General features: G+C 38.0%; 1 protein-coding gene and 1 long non-coding RNA gene across 6 annotated transcripts in view; one reads left to right on the top strand and one right to left on the bottom strand.

Annotated features, from left to right (window-relative positions):
* TULP4 (TUB like protein 4) overlaps positions 1 to 27,475 on the bottom strand; it is a 225,974-nt gene that overhangs the window by 159,148 nt on the left and 39,351 nt on the right. For all 5 annotated transcript variants that reach the window (XM_072829323.1, XM_072829366.1, XM_072829333.1 and 2 more), the window contains one exon: positions 4,709 to 6,954. In XM_072829323.1, the coding sequence (XP_072685424.1) occupies positions 4,709 to 4,960 (252 nt within the window). In that variant the 5' untranslated portion in view covers positions 4,961 to 6,954. The remainder of the gene's footprint in view (positions 1 to 4,708; positions 6,955 to 27,475) is intronic.
* Positions 7,055 to 27,475, top strand: part of LOC140635185 (uncharacterized) — a 39,062-nt gene continuing 18,641 nt past the window's right edge. Inside the window, exon 1 of the long non-coding RNA XR_012032553.1 lies at positions 7,055 to 7,407. This is a non-coding gene — a long non-coding RNA (uncharacterized lncRNA). The remainder of the gene's footprint in view (positions 7,408 to 27,475) is intronic.

Genomic DNA, 27,475 nt, shown 5'->3' with positions numbered 1-27,475 from the left:
GCAGTTAGCAAAAAAACAGTCAGTTCTCCCCAGATTATTCCACAGTAAAATCCACCAGCTGAAAGAACCTCCCATGTACATATACACAGAGGTGCCAAACAGCTTTACAGTACATTACTTTTAAACATCATTGTGAAATTTCAGAATATCTATGATAAAGAGCAGATGCCAAAACTTCCAGATTTTTTTTAACAGATCACATATAGAGGACTTAGAATAATAATAGCCAATTTATAAAGCCCTCATGATATACCAGGCACTACTCTAAATGCTTTACATATAATCATTCAAACCTTAAAACAAACCTACAGGAGTAGGTTTCATTTCACAAATGAGAAGATAAACAGAAGAGAGAAATTAAATAATATACTTAAAGCTAGGATTCAGAGTCTAGCTTCAGGGCCTTAACTACTATTTTGTTTCTAAATAATAACTCTCCAACTCTAAAACTATGGAAAAATACCTTCAAAATTCAGGAGGTACTAACCTAGAAATCTATACCTAGACAATCAGTCAACAGTGAATGAAGAATTAAGACACTTTTACATGTACAAGTCTTGAAATTCATGACTTGCAAATTCTTTCTTAGGAAGATACTGGTGATTATGCTCCAACAAAAGAATGAATTAAACCAAGAAAGAAAAGATACAAGGTCAAAGAAACAAGAGATAAAGCAGAAGAGGCAAAGGAAATTCTCAAGGTGATGATAAAAGGGAAGTTCAGGAAGTCACCTGGGCAGGAGGCCCATAGAGCTACCAACCCAAGAGGAGCAGGAGGACAAAGGACTCCCAGATGGAGGTCTCCAGGAAAAAAACAAAAACAAAATGAACTGATTAATTGTCTTATTGGTTTGAACATATAGAAACATACTGACGACACTGGAAGATTCACAGTAGGTAAAGAAACCAAACCACTAAGAAAAATAAGACTATTTTTATATCACAAAGGAAAAAAATGCTGAACAGTAAAGGAAATATAATCATAGTATCCTACCTGATTTGCCTGGGCACAATACTGACACAGTTTAAATAATCTCAACACTGAATAATGAGTTAACCAATAATGATAGAGCAAAATGTGATGATTACCTTGCAGGGCAAGGTCGGGCTGAGTAGTCAAGGAAGGGAGAGCTAAATCTCCACCGGCCAAGATAGGAAAGAAGCCAACAGACAAATTCCCAAAACTGATTTATCCAATAGGTAATAATATAAGCCTTTGGTGAATAGCCAGGAGAGGAAGCAGGGGAAGGGGAAAGAAGTTAGAACAGAGCTATTTTTCATGATTAGCATTTACCAACTTGGAAGTGTTACTGCAATAAAGATGAACTCGCACTACTGAGCTCTCCTGTAAAAATAGATAAGCCAGTTTAGGTGAAACAAAACTCTAAACTTAATATACAAAAATAGTCCTATTTCTGCCACTTTGCTAGAATAGTTCCTGTTCAAAATAACAATTCGTAAGACAAATTTAACAGAGCTGTTTCTCAAATACACCTTACATCTATAATAACTGGTTACATTCTTATCACAAGAGTGTTACTAGAGCCATTCACACACTATCATGGTATCACAGTGACATGTTTATTAGACACTAGTTCTTGAAGACTATTATTTCCATAATAAATTTTATTAAAATTATAAATAAACACAATAGTATATGTTATAAATATATTAATAAACATTAAAATAATCAAATAAATTCCATAATAAATTAAGGCAATGCTGTCAACTCAGTTTTCCACATTGGTGGATAAATGCACTGAACTGAATGATTATTTTTATACTCACATTTGATTTTTTCAAACTTTTTTTTTTTTTTTTTTTTTTTATTCATGAGAGAGACAGAGACACAGGCAGAGGGAGAAGCAGGCTCCATGCAGGGAGCCCAATGTGGGACTTGATCCCAGGATTCCAGGATTACCCCCTGAGCCAAAGGTAGACGCTCAACCGCTGAGCCACCCAGGTGTCCCTCAAAACTTCTTTTTGAATACAACAGTCTTCTAATGGTTTGGGGATGTAACCCAAACCAAAAGCAGCGCCCCTTTCATCCCACAAGCATTCATCCCTATTGCTTTTTCATTATGCCTACTCAGGGTCCAGTCTTCCCAGCCCACACAGCTCTAATACCTCACCAACCCCTTCACCATCCAACACACAGTCATTTATATAACTCTGTTTCTCTGATCACTAGAGTTCACCTCTTTTGAAGCAGTAGCTTACAGAAGGAAAAACAGATAGGAATCTTTTACAAGGTATGCCATCATCATCTATCTCTCCACCTTGGACAATTTCCAAAACATCTCTGAGCCTCAGATTCTTCAATTGGGTAGAGGAATAAAACAGAGCTGCAAAGAACTGTTTGTTACAAGGCATAAACAAAATAACAGATAGCAAACACATAGAAAATTTGGCCAAAGAACACATGGCAACTGTCACCAACATTATTTCCATGCAAACCATATCCATCCTCTGACACACGGGTCACCTGGGCAGGAACTGCTCCTTGGTGGTTTTGGAGCCAAACCTCAGCAGTAGCCAGTTGACAGTGGACTCTCAAGTGTGTACAGAGCCCAAAGGGGCTCCGAGATCCAGCTTACGCCCCAGAAAGCATCACCAGCCACTCACCAGTCACTTGTGGCCCAAGGCATCACCCTCTGCTCTAGTGCAACACTCTGTACCCCAGCACATACACCACCCAGGTTTCCAAGTCTACTCTAAAAAAAGAAGATACATTTCTCATCAAGAAAATTAAGTTAACTATGGCTACAATCAGCTACTATATTTTTAAATACACATTTACTTCATTCATATATTGCTCCATCTCCCAGTCTCACTGAAGATCCTTATCCCATTTTTCCCCCTTCCAGAAAATCTTTAATACTAATGCTGGAAGATAAAAATGGATTAATAACCAAACACTAGTAGGTAAACTTTATTGTTTTAAATTCCCTTCCAGCATATAAAATTAGGTAAATACACATTGTTTGTTTCATTATTATTATAGTACAAGTTTATCTGAAACAATGTAAGAAAGGCTGAGGGACTGAAGTTTTGCAATTCATATCTTTAATTATATACATATAATTAAACTTTCAGATCTCTTGTGCATGCCACCAAGGCCCCAAATTCCATAAGGTAGCCCTAAGATGCTTCTGCCCCCATTTGCACCTGCAGGGTGATTCTAAAGAGGGCTTTCCCCAATTGACTGCTGTGTAGTGTACATTTGTGTGTGTGCAGTAAGTATAGAGGTATTTATAAAACATAATTCCTTGAATAAAACCATTTTTTTCATATGAAAAAATCAAATTCAAACGAAGTTTTTTATACAGCCATAACTTTCCTAATTATGGGGGGGGGGGGCATAAAATGGCATTATCACTTTGGGAAATTGGTGATTTCTACTAACCCTATGCCTGTACTGGGACTTGGAAATTCCACTGTGCATGCACAGATCCATAAAAAGACACAAACGTTATAAAAGGTTTAGCCATAACAGCCAAAGACTGGAAGCAACCCAAATGCCCATCAATACAGGAATGGAAAAACTATGGTTTCTTCCTTGAATGGAAAACTAACATCAATCAAAAAGAACAAGTTAACAGCACACACAACAGGGACAAATCTCACAAATACAACAATGAGTGAGAAAAGCCAGACACAAAGGGTATATGATGAATTTATATTAAGTTCAAGCACAAGCACAACTTATGTGGGTGACCTCTCAGCAGGGTGGACAGCCTGCGAAGGGGCAGCAGGTACTTGTGAGGGGTGACGGAAATGTTCTACATCTTCATCTGGTTGGAGATTACATGGGTGAATGCACATGTGAATAATCATTGAGAGGTAAGCCTAAGATTAATACATTTATTGTATATATACTTCAAGAATATTCTCCCTCTTTTACAACTACTTAGTAACTATGCATGGACATTTTATAATGGATTCCTCCTAAGAAAACACACAAATAAGGTAGCTGACAGGGAAACATGAATACTATTAACATGCTATGCAAGTACATCTCTTATTTTAAACACAGTACCTAACTCTTCAACACTGCTTAATAAATACCAGTTGAATGAATTTCACAGGTAGTAATAATACTGTTTAGGTTTTAGAAGCCCAGGGGAACCCATATATTTGCATAGACAGCATAATATCCTCAATACAACACACCCAACAGATATGAAAAACCATGGCTCTTCACCAGTTAATCATCTCTGTCACCTCTGTTTAATTCCTTTGTTCTGCACCTCCATGTACAAGAAATACATGGTAGGAATTAAATTACCACCCAGAGCGAGGTGGATATTCACCATGTAAGGTGGAGACAACACCACTTTCATTGTTTACAGTCCCAATCTCACACAGGGGCAGTGACTCTTTGCTCTGCATACAGGGTGACCAAAAAACGCTGAGCGCATGACACGTTGGTGGAGATTATCTAACCTCAAGTCACGCTGGTGTTCCCTGCCAGTGGGCTGCCCACTGCTGGGAAAGGAGAGTGAGGGTGTCCAAGAGGACAGACACGCTCAGAGAGGGACACAGCCACGTTCCCACTGGGACAGAGAAGACGGAATTCATGGTTTGAAAAGTCTCCTTGACAGCAAGTTGAGAAAACGAAGCAAAGCAAATTTTGAACCCACAGGGAGAGGCTTCAAGAATACCCCCAGCAGCGATCAGACAAGAAGCGTGGCAAAAGCCCAGCTCACCTCGCTATTGTGACCCCGCAGATTGAAGTTTATCCGCTGTGGAGTGTTCCGGTCCCGGCGGCAGTGGCTGGAGGTGAAGGTCACCCCAACAACGCCCCGGCCATTGCCTGTGGCCAGCCAGCCCTCCTCATAGTAGCGCCTGCGGCACACGGGCTTCTCCTTCTCGCTCTTGGGCACGCGCCCCTTCCAGGACAGGCAGAGGATATTGGAGTCACTACAAAGGACAGGCCCATGTTCCACCGCTGCATACATACTTTTTTTCAGTTAACTGTTTTATTTAAAAAGTAATGCTGAATGCCGAGAAACCAATTCTTTTCACTGACCAACTTGACTGATTTAATTTTTGTGGTTGGCTTGTGTCGTCTTCCCAGACCCCTTTTAATTAAGACTGACCCCTAATTACAAGGTCAGTATTGTATAAAGATCCACCAAATGCATAGTGAAAAAATTCCTCTAGAAAAGATGATGGCAGTCTGCTAGGAAAAGGGAATGCTTTAAAAACAACATGCGTCCATTTTTATTTTCAAGTCCTTAGAGGAAGAACGTCATTAACACTTGCTGACCAAGAAACGGGGTTTTCTTCTTTTCACTCAACTTGGTTATTCTCATTCAGCCTGAGATTCCAGTTTAGTGTAATATGATTCCAGAGACAAAGGGTTGCAAATACATAGATTTCAAGTAACTTAAGGCTTTAAAGAATCCCTCGAGCTGGAATTTCCTCTTCAAAAGTTCAGATGCAGAGACTGAACACGTGGGATCATCTTCCTTCTGAAACCACCCTCTGGCATGTTTTCTCAACTAGACAAATTTCTGCTGCTGAAGCTGAAAAAGATTGCATAAAGGGAAAAAAAGGCACACAAACCGTGCAAAACAGACCAGAGTTTGTGCAGACAGCAGTCCAAGTTCAGGAAGAAAAAAAGACTCTCCCCACTGTTCAGAACCAGAAACTTCCCACCTCAGGGCCTGTCCTGGCTTCCCAGCAGGCAGGCTACTGTGTCCTGAGGGAGAGTGGGGCTCCATCTGACTGGCCCTCCACAGACCGATGCACTCCTTGGTGCCATAGAGGCAGAGAGAGAAAACCCCTTCACTTGCAGAACCAGAAGGTTCTAAAGCTCTTTAAGTGGCAAAAGTGTTTGCCTTGGGTGAATCCTAAATCCTCTTGCTGACAAAACCAAGCCTCACTACAGGATTTTGTCTCTTTTACCCGTCTCTTTCCTAACCTCCTCTATTGGCTTCTCCCCTTTCTGCTCCTAAGGATCACATATTTTTTCCATCTTTAATAAAAAGACTAATCGCAGAATTAAGTCCAACAAGTACTCTTCCTCCTATATGCAAGTCTTCTTGGCCTCAAAAGGGAAGAGAATCCCTTAAAATAAAAATACAGGCAAGAGTCGGGTTCTTCCACACTGTTTCCTTAAAGAGTCAGCATGTTCTGCTGATGGGCGCTCTCCTGCTCACATTCAGAGACTGCTTCCAAATGCCACATGTACAGTCCAAGGGAAAAGAAGCTTTGCTTGGATGTTCCTTGATATTTATTTTGTAAATATTGGTTTCAACTACTACTTTAAAATATTATCCTATAGATACGGGAAAGGAAAAGGGAAATCATAAATTAAAATTTCAAGAATACAGTTAATACAGTTAACTGAAAAAGGCAAAGGAACCAGTTCATTGTTCAAATTTGTCCCAACACACCTGACCTTGCTTTCCTGAAGTCATATATACAGCCAGAGTTACTTTTCAGTCTAGGGGTTTGAAGTCTGTCCAAATCACCAAAACCACTGGAAAATAAAGTGCAAAACCCACTGCATGATCCTGCCTGTGCTGCTTGAAACCACACTTCTCCCCTGGCCACCTTCTCACTTAGTTTCTTCTTTAAACTGGAGAGGTATTTTTGAGGCTTGAACTGTGCAAGTTTTTTTTTTCTTCTTTTTGCAAACTTTCTTTACCCGTGAAGACCATGTGGAAAACTGACCATTAGTGACATATTTTTCTCCCCGGGCTCCTGAGCCCAGTAGTATCAAGTTGCTCCATCTGATTCTTAAATTAATTTTCATCAGTTGTAAAACTCTTCAAGTGTGCACGAGAATGAGCCTGTCTTCTCGTGTAAACGTGTATGTGTACAAAGAAGGTCTTAGATATACACAGACATATGCTCTTCGATGGGCACCAAAGCGTCCGTCTTCCCAGTCATTTCAGAAACCATCTGATGAATCACAGCTTGAAGGCCCTGGAGTCTTACAAATCTGTAAAACAAAACAGGATATTAAAAAAAAAAAAAAAAAAAAACTAACACACTGAAGAAGAGAGGTTCTAACTGAGTAACTGCCATAACTGAAACTGGGAGACCCCATCTTTACACTCACTTACATACATACATACACACACACATACATACATATGCATACACACACATACACACACACCCCCAAGAGAGCTACTGATTGCTCAAATTCAAACAATAAAAGGGTACACCTAGGCAGCTCATTGACAACATACAACATAAGGAGTTCGAATGCCATGCAGTGATTATTCAATCTGCCAGTAGCTGGACATACCTGAATGAAATCATCCCCTCCATTCTCCCACACTGTGCTATCTATCTAAGACTCTGGGTTCTGCATGTGCAACTCTATCCTTCCAGGGACCATCACCCTACTTAAGTGGGCAACCTCCAAAAGGAAACTCCAGAGGCTCAGGCAAGTTACCTGAATTGGTTTTTTTCACTATGCTAAATGCTGTTGCCTAAAGACAAAAGAAGCAAGGGCCTTTAAAATGGTCTCTATCCGGGATTGCTGGCAGGTCCAGAGCAAAGAATAGCTGTTTTCATAGTTTTTAAGCTGTCTACTAGTGATACAGTCCTAGAGAATCTAACTCCAGCAAATCTGCCCTCTCTTCCTTCCTACTGCCAATAGTCCAGGCCTGAATCACATCCACAAAAACACTGGACGACGCAGTCCCTAACTTCCCCACACCATCCCACCTTCCAGAGGGCCCTCACGGTGACCTTTTCTAAATTTTCAAGGCTACTTGGAAAACCTAGGCTGCTCTCCCCTGGCCTCGGCAATACCCTAGAGGGCTAGTTCAACAGCTTAGCTCCACCCAAAACACCTGCCACTGAAAAAGTAGGGCCAGTATTTGCATTTCTAACCAGTTCCACAAAGATAGATATTAATGCTGCTTTGAGAACATCTGGTCTATAAGATCAGACCCAAAAAGACCCTTCTCTTTTCTGGCCTCCAAGTCTGGCCTTGCCTGTGTTACATTGTTGAATCTGGCCACTCCCTGCCCCCCCAAAGTACTGTGTCCTTCCTCTCCTTCATGTCTCCACTCCTTTCCAAGCCCCAACACACTCCTTTTAAACCCCACCTACAATAGCACCTGTCCTGTGAAGCCTCCCAGAGCACCTTGCACTAACTTCTGTTACAGCACTCATCACACTGCATTCAAACACTCTTTTTCTATGTTCATAGAGGCTGGGAACCCATCTTTCTCAATCCTGGCAGAGAGTTCAGTACAAACTAGGTATTCAAGGAAAAGTTTACAGGAGGCAGGCAGGAGCAGAGCAGCAGCTACACAATTTCCTTGAGATATTCTAATTCAGATGAGTCATTATACATATTTTGTATGAACCTATAAATTAAAGCCACTAAATTCCCTCAGGAATTCTTTCAAGGAAGCACCTGTACCTGAGGGGGGTAAAGTAAAAACAAATGCTATAAAATTCAAATTAACACCACATTCTTCCTCCTAAAATGCTAATACCATTGTATAATATAGCCTTAGTCCATGTTCTGACTTGGCAGCCACAGATGGGAAAAGCAGACACAACTTCTCAAGACCCAGCTATATAGACATAGGTTTTAAACTATTTAACAGCATAATCCATGATTATTAAAGCATCCACACTATATATGACTGTGTAAGCTGTCAAACCCCTGAAATCCTCCTAGGGGATCTATAAGGTCAAAATTGTTTTCATAATAACACTAAGACATTATTTACTATATTGAAAATTGTATCAATGGTGCCAAAGCAACAGTATGTCAAACTCAGCTCATTAGCACCAGTGAAGGCACTGGTACCCAAATGTACCAGTACTCATTAGGGTTTTTTTTTAAATGCCAGCTTCAATTAAGAATATCCTTGATGCAAGGGTGCCTGGGTGGCTCAGTCAGTTGAGCACCCAAATCTTGATTCTGGCTCTAGTCATGATCTCAGGGTTATGCAATCAAGCCCTGTTGCACTCAACGGGGAGTCTGCTTGAGATTCTCTCCTTCTCCCTGTCCTTCACCCCCGTCTCTTTCTCTCCTTAAATAATAAATATGAGGTGCCTCGGTGGCACAGGTGGTTAAGCATCCAACTCTTGGTTTCAGCTCAAATTGAGACTTCAGGGTGGTGAGACTGAGCACCCCCTAGGGCTCTGGTCTCAGCATGGAGTCTGCTTGACAGTCTCTCTCCCACTCCCTCTGCTCCTCCCATTCGTGCTTTCTCTCTCTCTAAAATAAATAAATAAGGGGGAGCATCTGCCTTCAGCTCAGGTCATGATCACAGGGTCCCAGGATCAAGCCCTATATCAGGCTTCCTGCTCGAGGGGAAGTCTGTTTTTCCCTCTCCCTCTGCCCTTCCCCCTGGCTTGTTTTTTTTTTTTTTTTTTCTCTCTCTCTCTCAAAATTTTTTTTTATTTTTTTTGTTTTTTTTTTCAATTTTTTAAAAATAAATAAGAAATCTTTAAATAATAAAGAAAATAATAAATCTTTTTTTAAAAGATTATTTATTTATTCATGAGACACAGAGAGAGAGAGAGGCAGAGACACAGGCAGAGGGAGAAGCAGGTTCCCTGCGGGGAGCCCAATGTAGGACTCAATCCCTAAACCCTGGGATCTCATTGAGCCAAAGGCAGATGCTCAACTACTGAGCCACCCAGGTGCCCCAGTAAATCTTTTTAAGAAAAGAACATGCTTTTTTCTTAAGATTTTATTTATTTAAAAGAGAGAGAATACAAGGAGGGGGAGGAGCAGCAGAGGGAGCAGGAAAAGCAGACTCCTGGCCAAAGAGGGACCTGGGGCTCGATTCCAGAACCCTGGGATCATGACCTGAGCCAAAGGCAGACGTCTAACCGAGTGAGCCACCCAAATGCCCCAAGAAAGGATACTCTTGATGTAGGACAAATTATTAATTGTATTAAGTCTCAACCATTAGTACATGGTTGGTTAATATTCTGTGTCTCAAGTACACAGAAAGCATCCCTACTGATTACTGAAGTTCAAGGGTGACCTTGGAAAAAGCACTTGTGCTATAGTTTAAACTACAAACTGAAATGATGTTTTTTTGCATGGAATACCATGTTTACTGGAAAGAATGAATGACAAATTATGGTAATTCAGGCGTGGGTCTTTTTGGCAGACATTATCTCAAACACAAAGGGAGCATGTCACTTTAAGAAAACTGACAGTTTTTGCTGCCTATAAAGAAAAGTTGAGCACTCAAGTTAAAATCAGAATTTTGGGTTTGAAAACCACTGTCTATCACTATAAGCTTGATAGTTCCCCAAGATTTAAAGATATTCTGGATGCGACTGGAAGTAACATTAACAAATGTGTATTTTTATATTGTATTTCATATTTCATAGTGTGTCAGTATTTGGAAGATTCACATAACTTGGTGAACCACTATTTTCCAAATGACCAATTCATGATGACACAAATTATGCTAGAGCAAAAAAAGCCATTGAGGTGCAAGAAAGACAAAAGGATTTTAATCTAACCAAGTACAAAAAATTCACCAATTACACTTAAAATTCCACATTACTACTAGCCTTTAAAAAATTACCACTTGTTAAGTTTTAATATAGCAGCAAAAAAATCCAAGATTATCTGAAAAGATTATTAAAATATTTCTTCCTTTTCCAACTACATATCTGTATGGTCAGATTTTCTTCATATATTTTAACAAAAACAGCATATTGCAACAGATTGAATGCAGAAAGAGATAGGAGAAGCCAGCTATCTTTTACTAAGACATTAAAGATATTTTGCCAAAATGTAAAATAATGCCACTCTTCTTAGTAAATGTTTTTAGTTAAAAAATACAGTTTTTTCATTTGAAACATATTATTTAAAACATTTAGTAGTTTATTTTTAAATGAATTAGTAATTTTTAAAAATTTCTCAGTTTTAATTTCTAGTGTAAATATCAATAGCTAACACACATATAAACAAAAGCACTTGTGGGTCTCCAACAATTTTTAAGACTATGAAGAGGCCCTGAGACTAGAAAGTTTGAAAACCACCAATATACGCTAGCTCTCCAAAATGTAAGCCTTAAATAACTATTATACTTAAGTATGTAAGATAAATTTCTGTAGTAAAAGCACAGACATAAGTGTTTCATTAAAATTATAAAAGTTAAGAACCATAGCCACATATATAAAAAATGTCATATTACTTTATGATGACCCCAATGAATAATGGATACAAAAATCTAACAAAATAGCATCACAATTGTAATGTCTTAATTACTGAAAGGCTAGCACCAATTATAGTACTACACTGACAGAAATCAACAGTGTTGCACACTTCCCTTCTTTTAGTCTTGTTTACTCACGAGGGTGAGAAAATGAAGCTATAACTGATCAGCTTCTGAGAGGATCAGCTTCTTACTTTTACACTCCTAAGTAAAAGGGGTCTGGTATAGATTAACAGAAAGATAAATAGAAAGAATAAAAAGCAACTATTCAACTGAAACCAGGGACTCCAACAGTATTTTACCACCATGTTCACAAGATCCCAAAGTGGAAGCCACCCCACTGTCAACAGACAGATGAACAGATAAACCAAATGTGGTCTGTACCTACAATAGAATATGACTCAGGCTTAAGAAGGAAGAACTTTCTTGGGCACCTGGGTGGCTCAGTCGGTTAAGTGTCTGACTTTTTATTTAGGCTCAGGTCATGATCTCATATGGTCGTTGAGACTGAGCTCCTCAGAAGATTCTCTTTCTCCCTCTCCCTCCACCCCTCCCCAACCTTCCCCAACCCTCCCCACCCCTCACATAAGCACATGCTCTCAAAACAAGAAGAAAGAAAGAAAGAAAGAAAGAAAGAAAGAAAGAAAGAAAGAAAGAAAGAAACAAAGAAAGAAAGAGAACCAACTTTCTGTTGGACACGCCACAACATGGATGAACCCTGAAGACATTATGCTCAATGAAATAACAAGGCAGTCACATAAGGACAAATCTTCTAAATACACTTTTATGAAGTACCTAGAAGAGTCAAGTTTATAGAGATCAAAAGTAGAATGGCAGCCACCAGGGGTTGAGGGTGAGAGGGCTGGAGAGCTGTTATCTCATGGGTACAGCATTCCAGTCTGGGATGATGAAAAAATTTTTAGAGATGGCCAGTGGCGATGGCTGCAAATAATGTGACTGTCCTTAAGGCCACTGAGTTGTATACTTTAAAGTGACTAAAATGGTAAGTTTTGCTACGTATATTTTACCTTCATTTTAAAATCAAGTAAATTAAGAAAAGCAAATACTCAAAGTCTTTCAATAACAGATTGAAAGTAAATACTCCTAAATTTGGCTTTATGTTTTTTACCCTAAACACTGTAATACAGACCCAGACCTGCTTCTGGTAATTACAGCTTATTTTCAGACTAGTCCTATAAATCACTGAAAAATCCATCCCTGCTTTTTTGGAGATTACAATTTTAAATAATATGTGTGTCTGACTGAATTACTAACTGACAGTGGCACCAGAGTCTGTAAACTTAGAATAAGATTCCCACTCTAACTTTCCATACTATCCAGTTCTTAATGACAAATTACAAGTCCCAGAATTCAGAAAAGTACAATTGAGGGACAGAATGGTACATTCTCTAGGAAAGGAAATCTTGCAGGAATAAGACACTCCCAGATTAATCAATCAACAAACCTTAACTGAATATTTTATGCAAAAGTCCCCTGTACTGCATTCTCTGCCTCCCCTGTTTGTAATTAGATACTTTATTTTCCAGATAGAGTTATTTTCACTCTAGTTTATTTTGTTCTGATTTCTACTTTTTACCAACATGGATAAAATTCACTAGAGGGAGAGGTAAGGAGAAAAACAAATCTTTTATTTCTTGATCATTTGCATTAATGTTAGAGATCAGAGATAAAATAAATTAGGAAAGATATTTTCCATTGCCACAATTTTAACAGAAATATATTCACTAGGGATGCCTGGGTGGCTCAGTCGTTTAGCATCTGCCTTTGGCTCAGGGCATGATCCCAGGGTCTGGGATCAAGTTCCGCATGAGGCTCCTTGTGGGGAGTCTGCTTTTCCCTCTGCCTCTCTCTCTCTCTTTTTCTCTCTCTCTCTCTCTCTCGTTCTGTCTCTCGTGAATAGATAAATAAATAAATCTTAAAAAAAGAAATGTATTCACTAAAAGTTATAAGAATGCAAGCAGTCCAGAGTATTAGGACTACTGAAGACATGAGTACTCTGCAAACAGGGATTCCACTCTTGAATGTGTGCACTAGACACATTCCTCACCAGTACTCCCTGAGAAAGACACACAGACATTCACAGCTGTAGTAGCAGCAACTCTTACATTAGCCAAAATAATGAAACCAACCCGAATGGACAGAATATGTCAGATTCAAACAAGAGAATCCTATATATAGCAATGTCAATGAACACACCATAGAACAATGGGTGAATTTCACAAACATAATGTTAAGCAAAGAGATCCCATGAAAAAATACCTACAATATAAATCCACTGATATAAAGTCCAAAACAAGTGAAACTAATTTTATCAGCTAAGACTGCATATACGGACAGTATAGCTAAAATTTTAAAAGCCAGGAAAATACAACATAAAGCAGCACAGTGGTGACCTCCAGGAGCTGACTGTGAATGGGAAGAGGCACGCACACAGGGGTGTTGCTGGGGTGCTGGCAATAGTCCACATTCTGATTGGGGTGGTGGTTACAGGGTGCTCACTCTGTAATTACTCTGACCTATATGTCAGACACATTCTACATGTATGATGATCTCTCACAATAAGGTTTAATAAGCTATGAACTATATTAGGCACCAATCCTTTGGGATTTTTAGAAAAAAATTAAATCAGTAAGAATTTTTAAAAATTATTATATACCACCTTAATGAGTACTCTCCCAATCTAGAAAATCCCAATAAAATACCAAAGACACTGATTTAGTTCTCAAACTAAGGGGGCTTTGGCAAAGAAAACGCATATGAAGAGTAACAAATAGAGATAAAATTTCAGAACAACGTTCTATTTCATTCTAAAGGATAAAAATTTAAAAGAGTGGTTAAACAGAAGATTGAGATGAGAAGCAAAGGTCAATTTCAGTAGGCAAAATATATAGATGTTAGATGAATACAAAGCAGAGAGAAAAACCCAGTAAAAATTTTTGAATAAAATGTTCCAAAGCTTAAGTTTTTGATTACAGAGTTGTTTGGGGATGGAAGAAAAAGAAAGGAAAATGAGTATTCCTAAGTAATGATGAAATTAAACCCATCCCAATTTCTACTTGAAGGGCAGCAGCTCTGGCGTCCTCCTTGTCAAACGTCTCAGACTCAGGTCTACTGCCCGGGTGGCTCTCCCCATGCTTTTCCCTGGCTGCCCCCTTTCCACAGCTGGTAGCAGACCCTGAACTCTACATTTCTTCTGAACTAAAGTAACTACAATGACCTACCTCTAATTACAGTCACTCCATTCCCTGGGGAATCTTCCAGAACCCACAAATATCCACCTAGCCCAAGGCAGTTCTAACTGGTTCCTAATTAGTTTCATTAGCTGCCTAGAAGCTAGTTCAAATTTGCCTTCTAAGACTGCCTTCTAAGGCAGGGATACTCTCAGAAGTGACTTGTCACATGGCTACCTACATATGAACAACTACATACGTGAAAACCTCCCAACACCAATGCAAAGATAATGAAGTTCAATCATGATCTAATATATTTATCGTGTTGTCATTTTCCAGCCCTGACTTCTCAAAACATGCCAGTCAGATCATGAAGACGTGTGTGCTGGTTATGCTCAGGCTTATTCAAAAGATGCATGCTTATTACAAGTGTATTCATATCCAGTCATTTTTCCATTGACTTGAACCATAAATTTGAGAGATGCAATCCTCAAAAAACTTCTGTCTTGTTCAAAACGGCACTGGTTCCTCTAGATGTAATACACCAAAGCACTGTGCAAACTCACATGGCAAGGGTCTTCTCTGCCTGAGGTAGAGCTATCTTTCTACTTAATTCATCATACCTACTAAAAAACAAACTCCTACACTCCAATTTTTATCTCACCTACAGTACCCATCAGTACTGCATTTAAGTAAGTAGTGTCCAACAAGGCACCAAGCATGCTACAGAGCCCCGTCTTCTAAGAAACAGGGAAATAAATGCTGCCTGGCGAGGTTCTCTGTACTGACTCTGGGTCAACACCAGTCACTCAGAACCTGGGTGTCTTGAAAGCCTGAGGCTGACAAGCACTGAAGCACATGTGAGTTAAAAGTTCAGGGGAGGAAGCTAGGGGTTTGTATTCAGAGAACAGCAAAGAGGTACATTTTCAGGGAAAACTACTCCCTATTTACTTTCTGTACCTGATTTCAACAGCCAATTCTTTTTTTTTTTTTTTAAGATCTTATTTATTTATTCATGAGAGACACAGAAAGAGAGAGGCAGAGACACAGGCAGAGGGAGAAACAGACTCCACACAGGGAGGCCGATGTGGGACTCGATCCTGGGACTCCGGGACCACGCCCCGAGCCAAAGGCAGACGCTGAAACAGCTGAGCCACCCAAGCATCCCAACAGCCAGTTCTAAAAACATGAACATCTAATAGAGGAGGATATGAAGGCTGTAAGACAAACCACTTGATGACCAGTTTCAAATGAGAATGGGACCCAGATACTTCTAAGAGTGAATCTATACCTGAAACCTTGTTGTCGAAATATTGTGGTACCATATATAGTGCTTATTAGTATCAAAAGTCATATGCCTTACTTAAAAATGGTGAGTATTTCATTTCTCAAAATGATAAAGACTGAAAGAAATGATAATTCCCAGTGCCACATAAGGTGTAAAGAAATGGGAAACCAATTTGGCGATATAATACAAAAGACTTAAAATGTTGCAAGCCTTTTAATTCAGCAATTCTACTTCTGCAAATTTCTCATAAGAAAATAATGTTAAATCGTGCAAAGACTTATCTATAAGGATTTCCAACACAGCATTTTCATATATATTGATTCAGTAAGTGTGCTGGTACAGACATAAAACAAAATACTATGCAACCACTAGTAATCATATTGTAGAACCATGGAATGGCATGGAAACACGTTCTCAATAACATAAGTAAAAGTAAAATTACAGGTTATACTTCCAGGATCCTCTGAAGGGCCTGCCCACAACTATATTACTAGATCTTGGGTAAATTACAACAGACAAAATTTTTTGTTGGGCTTGTAGGAAAGTATGAGAAATCTCCAAGGAAGGCACATACATACAAACTATAAGAAAGCCAGGGTTATCTGGCAAACGTACATATAAGACACATAAATGTCCAGAATTATCATTAAATGCTGGTATGTCATTATATGTCATTATAATGCAAATATAAACACTGGAATCAGAATTAGGATTTCTCATCATCCCAGTTTGCCCAGAACTGTTCTAGTTTTACATTCAAAGTCCCATGTCCCAGGAAATCCCTCTGTCCTGGGCAAACCAGACGTCATCCTATGAGATACCCAAACTTTGGTCCAACCTCAAGGTGGAGAAACCAAATCACACACATTCTGCAGAGCCCACAAAGGAGGCTAATGCTGTCTCAGACTTCTAGTACTCTATGATTCTGGGCTGGAGCAAATGCAAATCTGCCTGCACGAAAACATTCCCAATTTAGGACCTAAGGATTCCCACAGATGAGATTCAACCAAAAATCAGTTACCATCAAAAATTACCAAACATAAAAAAGAAAAGAAGTCATCATAAGTTGTCTGTAGAAACAACAAATTAAGATCTCTTGGACTTCAGCAAGTGAAATGAACATAAACAGAATTTAAAATAATTCAAGTTTAGACTTTAGGTTTGAATTTCTGGGTTCCGGTTTGCCATAAAAGAAGCCTAGAAATCATCACTCTGTCCTAATAACAAGTAAAAAGCTAAACAAACAGAAAAATCAACTCTTCTTAGATCTGTAAGAAAAGTGATTCATGGGGCAAACCACATTGCCGAAAACTGTAAAGTCCAAAAGGCTAATGTGAAGAATTACATTTATTAGAGCAGAAATGGGTAAGCTACAACCTCTATGGAAACCAGCCCCAAGGTAGGGAAATCTGAACTGTAACTGACAGACTGCTGGAAGTTCACTGTGGTCAAGTTTGAGAGATAAAAACTTCAGGAGGACCCAGCCATCAGGGCCCTAGACTCTTACAAGTTTTACCTCCAGGAACTCACTAGAACCTCACAGTAAATTTCAGAGGAAAATCCTCTGTGTTTCCAGCAAAGGAAAGGAAAAAGGAATCATTTTGAAATATACTACAGCATTCTGTTCTTAACAAGGTCTGCTTTTAGGAAAAACTACTTAACCAAGGTATAACCAATCAGGATTTTATCAGAACCCAACTGATCTAGGGGGAGAGAAACACCCAACTCCAGCCCATTCCAGCCATCCCATCCCACCTAAGAGGGATAAGGGAAACAGAAAAATATGTGAAGCCAATCCAGAGGCAAAGGCCCACTAAAAGATTGAGAGTCAAAATTCTGGGGATGTAATACACAGCACAGTAAGTGTATTTAACACTGTGTTATATACTTGACAACTGTTGAAAGTAAATCTTTTCGCCATGAAGAATAAATGGTTAATTATGTGAGGTGATGCAGGTGTTAACCCCACTGTGGTGATCATTTTGTGATATATAAGTGTATATTGTGTTATGCACCTTAAACTTATACAATGTTGTATATCAAACATATCTTAACACATTGAGAAAAAAAAAGAAACTCAGAAGAAAAGGGGAGAAAGAAACAGAGAAATTTTGGGGAGTGATAGAACTGTTCCATGTTTTGATATGGGGGTGGTTACACAACTGTTTACATTTGTCAAAACGGACATAACTGTGGGAGTGCCTAGCTGGCTTCAGGCAGAAGATCTCGGGGTCATGAGTTCAAGCCCCACACTGGGTGTGCAGCCTACTTTTAAAAAAGAAAGCATAGAACTATACACTAAAAAGGGTACTTTACATATTTTTTTAAAGATTTGAGAGAGAGAGCACACAAGCAAAGGGAGGGGCAGAGGAGAAGAGAGAGAGACTCAAGGAAACTCCATGCTGAGCACAGAGCCCAACACAGGGCTTGATCCCAGGACCCTGAGATCATACCTGAGCTGCAATCAAGAGTCACATGCTCAAATGACTGAGCCACTCACGCACCCTGAGTACTTTGCATATTTTTAAAAATAGTATTCGGTACACTGTAAATGCTACACATTACTAGTGATTATTAGCATTGCTGCTGTTATATACCAGGCATTAGGATGGGTGCCTTAAAGACAATTATAAGTATAGATCTGGTCCCACCTTCAAGGATCCTGCAGTCCAATGGTAAAGATTAGGCATTAACCATATAATTATGGCTATGAAAAATGCCATAAGGAAGAGAACTATAATGTTCTGAAACTGTAATCTGATGGAAAAACAGATGTTAAATATGTGAAGAAAGGATGGAAGCAGCAAGGGCAGATATCCATGCAAGTGAGATAGCATGTACAAAGACCATGGCAGAAAAGAAAACAGTATTTTGAAAAAACTCAAAAAGAACATTATTATGACATCTGGTCACACACATATCTACAATGAGTTATCACTTCACAGTAATTAGGATGGTTAGTATCCCAAAAAAAGTGTCAGCAAGGATGTGAAGAAATTGTACTATTGGTAGGACTGCAAAATGGTAGAAGTGCTATGGAAAATAGTATGGAGGTTCCTCAGAAGAGTACCATAAGATCCAGCAATTCTACTTCTAGGTATATTCCCCAAAAAACTGAAAGCAGTACCTTGAAGAGAGATTTCTACATCCATGTTCACAGAAACATTATGTATAATAGCCAAGAGGTAAGAAGGAACCCCAGTGGCCCATCAGATGAATGGATAAATAAAACATGGCATATACATATAAAGGCGTATACATATAAAGGCATACTATTTGGCCTTAAAAAGGAAGGAAATTCTGACATATGATGAACCTTGAGGGCATTATGCTAAGTAAAACAAACTACTCACAAAAAGACAAATTATCCCATTTATATAAGGTACCTAGAGTAGTCAAACTCACAGAAACAGAAAGTACAATGGTGACTGCCAGGAGCTAGGCGGAGGGAGGAAAGGGAGGTTGTTGTCTACTGGGTACAGTTTCGGTTTTACAAGATGAAATAATTCTAGAGACTGGCTGCACAACAATGTGAATATATTTAACGCTACTGAACTATACACCTTAGACATGGTTAAGATGGCATATTTTGTTATGCATTTTTCACAATTAAAAAAAGTATATGTTCACACACCCACACACAGACTCAGATGTAATCATATCACTACAGAATGCTTCGCCCCACCCATACCTTACCACCTATTTACAATCATCCCTTTTAACTAGTATATCACATCCCATTATCAAGAGAAAATTACAAGACATATTAAATAACAAAAAACAAAATTGAAGAGGCAGAGCATCATAACCAGACTCAGAAATGGCAGAGAGGCTGGAATTATCAGACCAGAAAGTTAAAATAACAATGATTAATACACTAAAGGCTCTAACAGATAAAATAGCATAAAAGAACAGATAAGCAATATACGCAAAGACCTGGAAATTAAAGAAAAAAGAAAAAAGAAAAAGCAACAAAAAAGAGACACCACAATCAAAAACACTGAGGAAACAAACACTGTAACAGAAATGAAGAAATGAAGCCCTTGATGGGCTTATTTGTAGAACTGGACACAGCAGAGGAAGGAATCGCTTTACTTAAGACTATCTCAGTAGATAGAAACCACCAAAACTCAAAAGCAAACAAAAAAGACTGAAAGAAAACAGCATATCCGAAAATAGTGGGACAGCTACAAAAGGCATACCATACACATACAGGAATACTAGAAGAAGAAAGAGAGAAGGGAACAGAAGGAATATCTGAAACAATAAAGCCAAGATTATATGCCAAATTAATGTCAGACACCAAAGCAGAGATTTGGGAAGCTCAGAGAACACCAAGGAGGGAAAATGCCCCCAAAGCCATACCTAGGCATCACTTTCAAACTTCATAAATTCAAATATAAAGGAAAAAAATCCTGAAGGAAACCTGAAGGGAAAAAACACCTCACCCATAAAGTAAGATAAAATCTATACTTCTCCTCAGAGAAAAATCTATACTTCTCTCACATAAGTGAGAGTGAAGAGAGTGAAGTGAAATATTTAATGTCTTAAGACCCACTAACCTAGAATTCTGTACCCTGTGAACTTACCCCCAAAAGTGAAAGACAAAGACTTCTCGGACAAATAAAATTGAGGAAATCTGTCACCAGTAGACATACCTTACAAGAAATATTAAAAGAAGTTCCTTACAGAGAAGGAAAGTGATACAGGTCAGAAACTCAAACCTACGTAAAGAAAGAGAATCAAAGAAAGAAGAAGTAAAGGTAAAATTAAAACTTTAAGTTTTCATACTCTTAATTGATCTAACAGATGTTTGTTCATAGTTAATACCAAAAATGCATTCAATTACGTATGTGTGAAAAAATATATATGCTTACTTAAAAGGGAAATGAATGACAGCAGTGATACAAGGGACATGGGGAAGGAATTAGGATTACTTTGTCATTATAAAGTATTAAAACTACTCATGAAGTAGTATAATGTTATTTGAAAGTGGACTTAGGTTACTTATAAACATACATAGCAAACTCTAAGGAAACCACTAAAAAAAAAGTAAAGACAGGTATAACTGATATGCTAAAAGGAAAAAGAATCATATAAAATGCTCAAAACCATAAAAGACAGAAAAAGATTGGAAGACCAAAAAAACAAGGTCAAAGGACAAGGGCAACAAATACAAAACAGTAAGAAATAGGAAAATATTTTTTTTTGAAATAGGAAAATATTAATGCAACTATCAATAATCACTGTGAACATCAACGGTCTAAATGTACCAATTAAAAGACACAGTTGTCAGAGTGGAGCAAGCAAACAAGAAACTTATTTTAAATATATTAGACACATATAAATTAAAAATACATGGATAAAAACATTTCATGCCAACACTAATAAAAAGAAAGTGAGAGTACCTGCTCAGACAAAGCAGACTTCAAAATAAGGGAAGGTACCAGGACATTAAATAAGGGTATTATGTAATGTAATGATAAAGCATCAAATCCCCCAAAAGACATCATGTGTTATGTACCTAACAACAGAGCATCAAATTACATGAGGCAAAAATGGTAACATTGCAAAGATAAAGTGATGAATCCACTATTATACTGCAGACTTCAAAAACCCTCTATCAGAAATAGACACATCCAGCAGGCAGAGAATCAGCAAGGATACAGTTGGAATTCAACATTACCATCAACCAAATAGATATAATAAACATCTATAGACTATTTTACCCAGCAAACCAGAATACACATTCTTCTCAAGTTCACATGGAACACTCAATGATATATACCACTTTCTGGGCCATAAAACACATCACAACAAATTTCAAAGAATAGAAATCATATAATTTCTGCTCTCAATCTACAATGAAATTAAACTAGAAAATAACAAAAGAAAGCTGGAAAGTCTCAAAATACCTGGAAATTAAACAATACATTTCTAGTGACACATGGATCATAGAAGACATCTCAATAGAAATTTGAAAAAAAAAAAAAAAGAAATTTGAAAATATTCTGAACTAAATGAAAATGAAAACACAACTTAAAATTTATGAAATGCAGTGAAAATAGTGCTTACGTGGAAACTTATAGCATCGGATGCATATATTAATGATCTAAAATCAATCATCTAGGCTTCTACCTTAGGAAACTAGAAAAAGAAAAGGAAATTAAATCCACAGGAAACACAAGAAAAGAAATAATATGAATTAGAGCAGAAATTAGTGAATACCAACAATAGTAAATCAATGGAGAAAACTCAACAAAACTAAAAACTTGTTTTTTTAAAAAGATCAATAAAATTGAATGCCTCTAGGAGCACCTGGGTGGCTCAGTCAGTTAAGCATCTGCCTTCAGCTCAGATCATGATCTCCTGGATCCTGAGTTTGAGCCCCAAGTCAGGCGCCCTGCTCAGCAAGGAGTCTACTTCTCCCTCTCCCTCTGCCCCTACCCACTTATGTGCGCTCTCTCTCTCTCTAATAAAAAAATAAAATCCTTAAAAAAAATTTGATGCCTCTAGCCTGGCTAATAAAAAAAAGAGAGAAAGAGAGAAGACACAAATTACTAATATTAGAAGTAAAAGAGGGGACATCACTACAGGTCCCACGGACATTAAAACGATAATCAAGGATTACTATGAACAACTCCATGCCCACAAATTTGATAATCTAGATGATATAAACTAATTCCTTGAAAGACACAATCTGTGAAAACTTATACAAAAAAAGAAACAATCTGGGACACCTGGGTGGCTCAGTGGTTTAGAGCCTGCTTCTCTCTCTGCCTGTGTCTCTGCCTCTCTCTCTCTGTGTCTCTCATAAAGTAAATAAATAAATCTTTAAAAAAAAAAAAGGAAAAGAAACAATCTGACTAGTTCTATACCTATTTAAGAAATGGAATTAGTAATTAAGAACATTGCAAAAGAGAAAGCACCAGGCCCAGGTGGGTTCATTATATCAGTTTCTGTAACCTCTTTCATCAGGTGATAGAAGCAAAGAGAATACTTCCTAACTCATTCTATCTAGAGCTATCAAGTACTCCAAGACCCTTATACTGTTCAAGAGAGTGGTTAAAATGCTGATTAACTTCACACTTGATTAGTTTAGGTAAGCATGGTGAAATTTAAAGGGTAATCACTAAAAGACCAGAAACAAAAGTGGGAAGGGGTCAGTGGAAGATACTACATCTCAAATCAGTCCCCTAATAAGAAGAAAAAGAAAAGGCAGAATAAAATAAAAGAGATGGTAGAAATGTGTGTGTGTGTGTATGTGTGTGTGTGTATATATATAAATGTATATATACATATATACAAAAATGTATATATATAGTACTGCACAGTATATACAGTACAGTACTATATACAACACCACATGCAGTACCATACTATATTTATAAAAAAAAAATCCATATTTTCATCTGCCCTCTCAATTCCAAGCTGAAAAAAAAAAAAGGTAAACATTCAGAAGATGTGAACATCACAATTAACAAACTCAGACAAAGGGCACCTGGGTGGCCCAGTTGGCTGGGTGTCAGACTCTTGGTTCCAGCTCAGGTAATGATCAGAGTGGTGAGATCAAGCCCCATATCTTTTGGGCTTGTGAACTCAGTGGGGAGACTGCCTCTCACTCTTTCTGCCCCTCCCCCTGCTCACACGCATGCTCTCTCTAAAATAAATAAAATCTTTAAACAAACAAACTTGGTCAAAATGAACATATATAGAAACTTCTATCCAATTCAGAGGATGCATATTCTTTCCAAGCACAGAAAACATTAACAAAAATTTACTACATAAAGTCAGTCTCAACATATTTCAAAGAATAAGTATCACAGAGACTTATTATATGACTTAAAGCTATTAAGTGCCCCAAAAAACCATTAAGTTATAGTGATTACAAAAATATAAACTATAAAACCATATGCTAGAAATTTTTTAACAAAGTTAAGAAACACATTTTTAAATAACTTCTGAAACAAAAGAAAAAATCATAGTGGAAAGTTTTTAATACTGAATATTAATTAATATACACCAAAACATGACCAGAAAGTATACTTTGTAGGAAATTTATTTCCTTAAGTGCTTATGACAGAAAAAAAAACAAAAAGAAATGTTGTAAATTAAGGAGCTAAATGTTCAATTAAAAACTACAGCATAGGGGCAGCCCAAGTGGCTCAGGGGTTTAGCCTTCGGCCCAGGGCATGAGATCCTGGAGTCCCAGGATCGAGTCCCATGTCAGGCTCCCTGTATGGAGCCTGCTTCTCCCTCTGCCTGTGTCTCTGCCTCTCTCTCTCTCTCTCTCGTGTGTCTCTCATGAATGAATAAATAAAATCTTAAAAAAAAAAAACTACAGCATAAAGCAAAAGATAGTGCAGGAAGGAGATGATAAAGATAAAAACAGAAACTCATAAAATGGAAAAAAAGTAACATTAGAGGGGCTAAACCAAGCCAAATGTTGACTCTTCAAAAAAAAAGTAATCAGACACAAACCTTTGGCAAGATAAAAGAGAAGAAGCACAAATAATAGTGTAAACAGAAAAGGGATGTAACTGTAGATATAGTGAAGATTTTTTTTAAAGATTTATTTTTTATTTATTTATAATAGACATAGAGAGAGAGAGAGAGAGAGAGAGAGAGAGGCAGAGACACAGGCAGAGGGAGAAGCAGGCTCCATGCCAGGAGCCTGACGCGGGACTCGATCCCGGGACTCCAGGATCGCGCCCTGGGCCAAAGGCAGACGCGAAACCGCTGAGCCACCCAGGGATCCCCTATAGAGGAGATTAAAAAGATAAAACAATATCATGAACAATTTGATGTGAAAAAATTTGATAACATATGAAGCAAACTCCTGGCAACATAATTCAACAAAACTAACTCAAGAAGAAAGAAAGTTTAAACTACTCCATAATCATTGCAGAAAATGACTCAGTTTAAAATCAGCCCACAAAGAAAACAGCAGGTCCAGATATTCTACAGATAAGTTCTACCAACATTCAAGGAACAGACCACAGCAGTATGACAGAAACTCCTCCAGAGAACAGAAGTTGTAATACCCACAACTAATTCTATGAGGCTACTATACTTTGATATCAAATCAAATATGGAGAGTGGAAGAATGGAAAATTAAAGGCAATTATCACTCATTAGTAAGATACAAAATTCCTAAACTGAGCATTAAATCAAAAGACATATAAAGAAAATTGTGATCAAATTGGGTTCATTGAAGGAATAGCATGCATCACAGCACCTGAACTCATCTCTGCCTAAGAACACCCTCCCCAGCCTGTCACTTAGGGCTCTTCACAGAATGACTCCATCCCTATCTTTTCAGCCCATCTTCCACCTTTGAGCTCTAAAACTTATGCTCCTTTCAAAGTATCCTTTCTGCTTGTACACCAAGCCCTAAACTTATCCTGCTGATTACAAAGCTCATTCCAAATCCCCCCAATTTTGGCCATCTTTCCAGATGCCTCTTCAAAAACACCCACTCCATACATCCCTGCCAGCCTCTCCCTACTGGGTGTGGACTTCTTTAATCTTGGCAGTATACTTTCCTATCTTTCTTAAGTTATTCATTCAATTCTCCGCCATACTGTAGGTATCTGAATCCCTGTATTTCCCACCAGCTTGGGCATTAAATGAACTGGATCTAATAGCTCAAGAACTCTGTGAAACATTTTGAAGCAGAGAGAGACATGGAGATATAAAGGAGAAATTAGGGGCACCTGGATAGCTAAGTCGGTTAAACAGCTGACTTTGGCTCAGGTCGTGATCCCGGTCTCCTGTAATAGAGTCTCACATCTGGCTCCCTGTTCAGCAGGAAGTCTGCTTCTCCTTCTCCCTCTGCTCTTCACCCTACTCCCACTCATGCTCTCTCCCTCTCGAATAAGTAAATAACATCTTAAAAAAAAAAAAAAAAAAAAAGGAGAAAATAAGAGAAATGGAGGACAATTTAATTGGAATTCCGAAAAGGTAAGAAAAGAGAAAATGGAAAAGATCTGATAACATAATCACAGATTTGCCAGAATTGATGGAAGATCCACACTTGATTAGGTGAGCATGGTGAAATTTAAAGGGAAATCACTAAAAGACCAGGAACAAAGGTGAGAAGAGGTTGAGGGAAGACACTACATCTCAAATCAATCCCCTGATAAGAAGAAAAAGAAAAGACAGAATAAAATAAAAGAGATGATAGAAATGCAAATATATCAGTAATCACAACATATCAATGATTTAAAAATCTATCCTTCACAGTTAAAAGTAACAGATTACCCAAAGAAAAAATACAGTAAACCTCCCAATGCAGTCAAAAACCCACATGTAACTTTTGACTCCCCAAAAACTTAACTACTAATAGCCTACTATTAACTGGAAGATTTATTGATAATATAAACATATTATATTATTATAACTGGACATATATTTTGTGTGTTATATATATTACATACTATATCCTTACAATAAAATAAGTTAAAGAAAATGTTCACCCTACTGTAGGTATCTGAGTCCCTATATTCCTCATTAGCTTGGGCGTTACTTAAGGGTAAGGACTTTTAGATGCCAAGGTATTTTTTTACAGTGTATACATCAACAAATGTATGTTCAATTTAATAAAAGTCCTTTTATTTGTATATGGTGTTAAATGTTTTCCCTTAGGAGCTATGATCCTGTATAGCAATAAAAATGCTTTCTCAATGATATTATAATTTTTTTTTTTTTTAAATAGGCCAGTTAAGTACAGGAAGTCTTTCCACTGCCATGGGCAGAGATAAACAGATTCATGCACACACAACTCTGGTCACAGTAATGCTACACAGTTTAATACACTTCATTCACCCTGTAATTTGAATCCAGATCTGTCTGGATCCCAAACCTGTATACCTCCAGTCTGCCTTCCTAAAACTTTTGCCCTGATCTATCTTTCTTATCATGCTGTGAATCTTCTGAGAGAGGGAAATATGCCTTCTCACTGAATCTCCAGACCTACATAACAACTCAATATTTGCTAAGGGAATGACAATTAAATGTAGGAAGAAGCCCAACATACAAAACCTTCCAAGAGTAAGTCTGTGCACTCACAAACTCACAAAATAAACTGAAGACCCTAAATGGTAAATCACAGGTTCTATTATATTCACTATCCTCTGATTAAAAAGGGAACTGCTTGTTTTGGAAATCTTTCCATTAAAAAACTGCAAATTTGGAGGCTCTTAAAAGGCTAGTAAGTTCCAGTCACCTAAACATTAGTCTTGATACAGCACTGATATAGTCATAATAGTAAATATGTCAAATATAATTATATTTGAAATAAAATTTGTCTTGACCTACTAATATACTTATTTATTTATTTATTTATTTATTTATTTATTTATTTACTTATTTATTTATTTGGGGGGCATGCATGCATATGGGGCTGAGGGGCACAGGGAAAGAATCTCAAGCAGACTCCCCACTGAGCGGGGAACTCCACTCAAAGCTCAAACTCATGACCCTGAGATCATGACCTGAGCTGAAATCAAGAAATCCAAGAGTTAGGGAAGTCTGGGTGGCTCAGTGGTTGAGCGTCTGCCTTTCGCTCAGGTCGTGATCCCAGAGGCCCAGAATGGAATCCTGCATTAGTCTCCCTAGAGGGAGCCTGCTTCTCCCTCTGCCTATGTCTCTGCCTTTCTCTCTGTGTCTCTCGTGAATGAATAAAATCTTTGAAAAAAAAAAGAAAGAAAGCAATCAAGAGTCAGATGCTCAACTGACTGGGCCACTTAGGCACCCTTAATAAATACCATTACAATGTGGGCTTCAAAGTAGCTAAAAATGTCCCCAAGCTCCTATCAG

The sequence above is a fragment of the Canis lupus genome, chromosome 1 (assembly GCF_048164855.1).
Source record: "Canis lupus baileyi chromosome 1, mCanLup2.hap1, whole genome shotgun sequence".
NCBI lineage: Eukaryota > Metazoa > Chordata > Mammalia > Carnivora > Canidae > Canis > Canis lupus.
The sequence above is the reverse complement of the archived record's forward strand: the minus strand, read 5'-3'. Positions and strand labels throughout refer to the sequence as shown.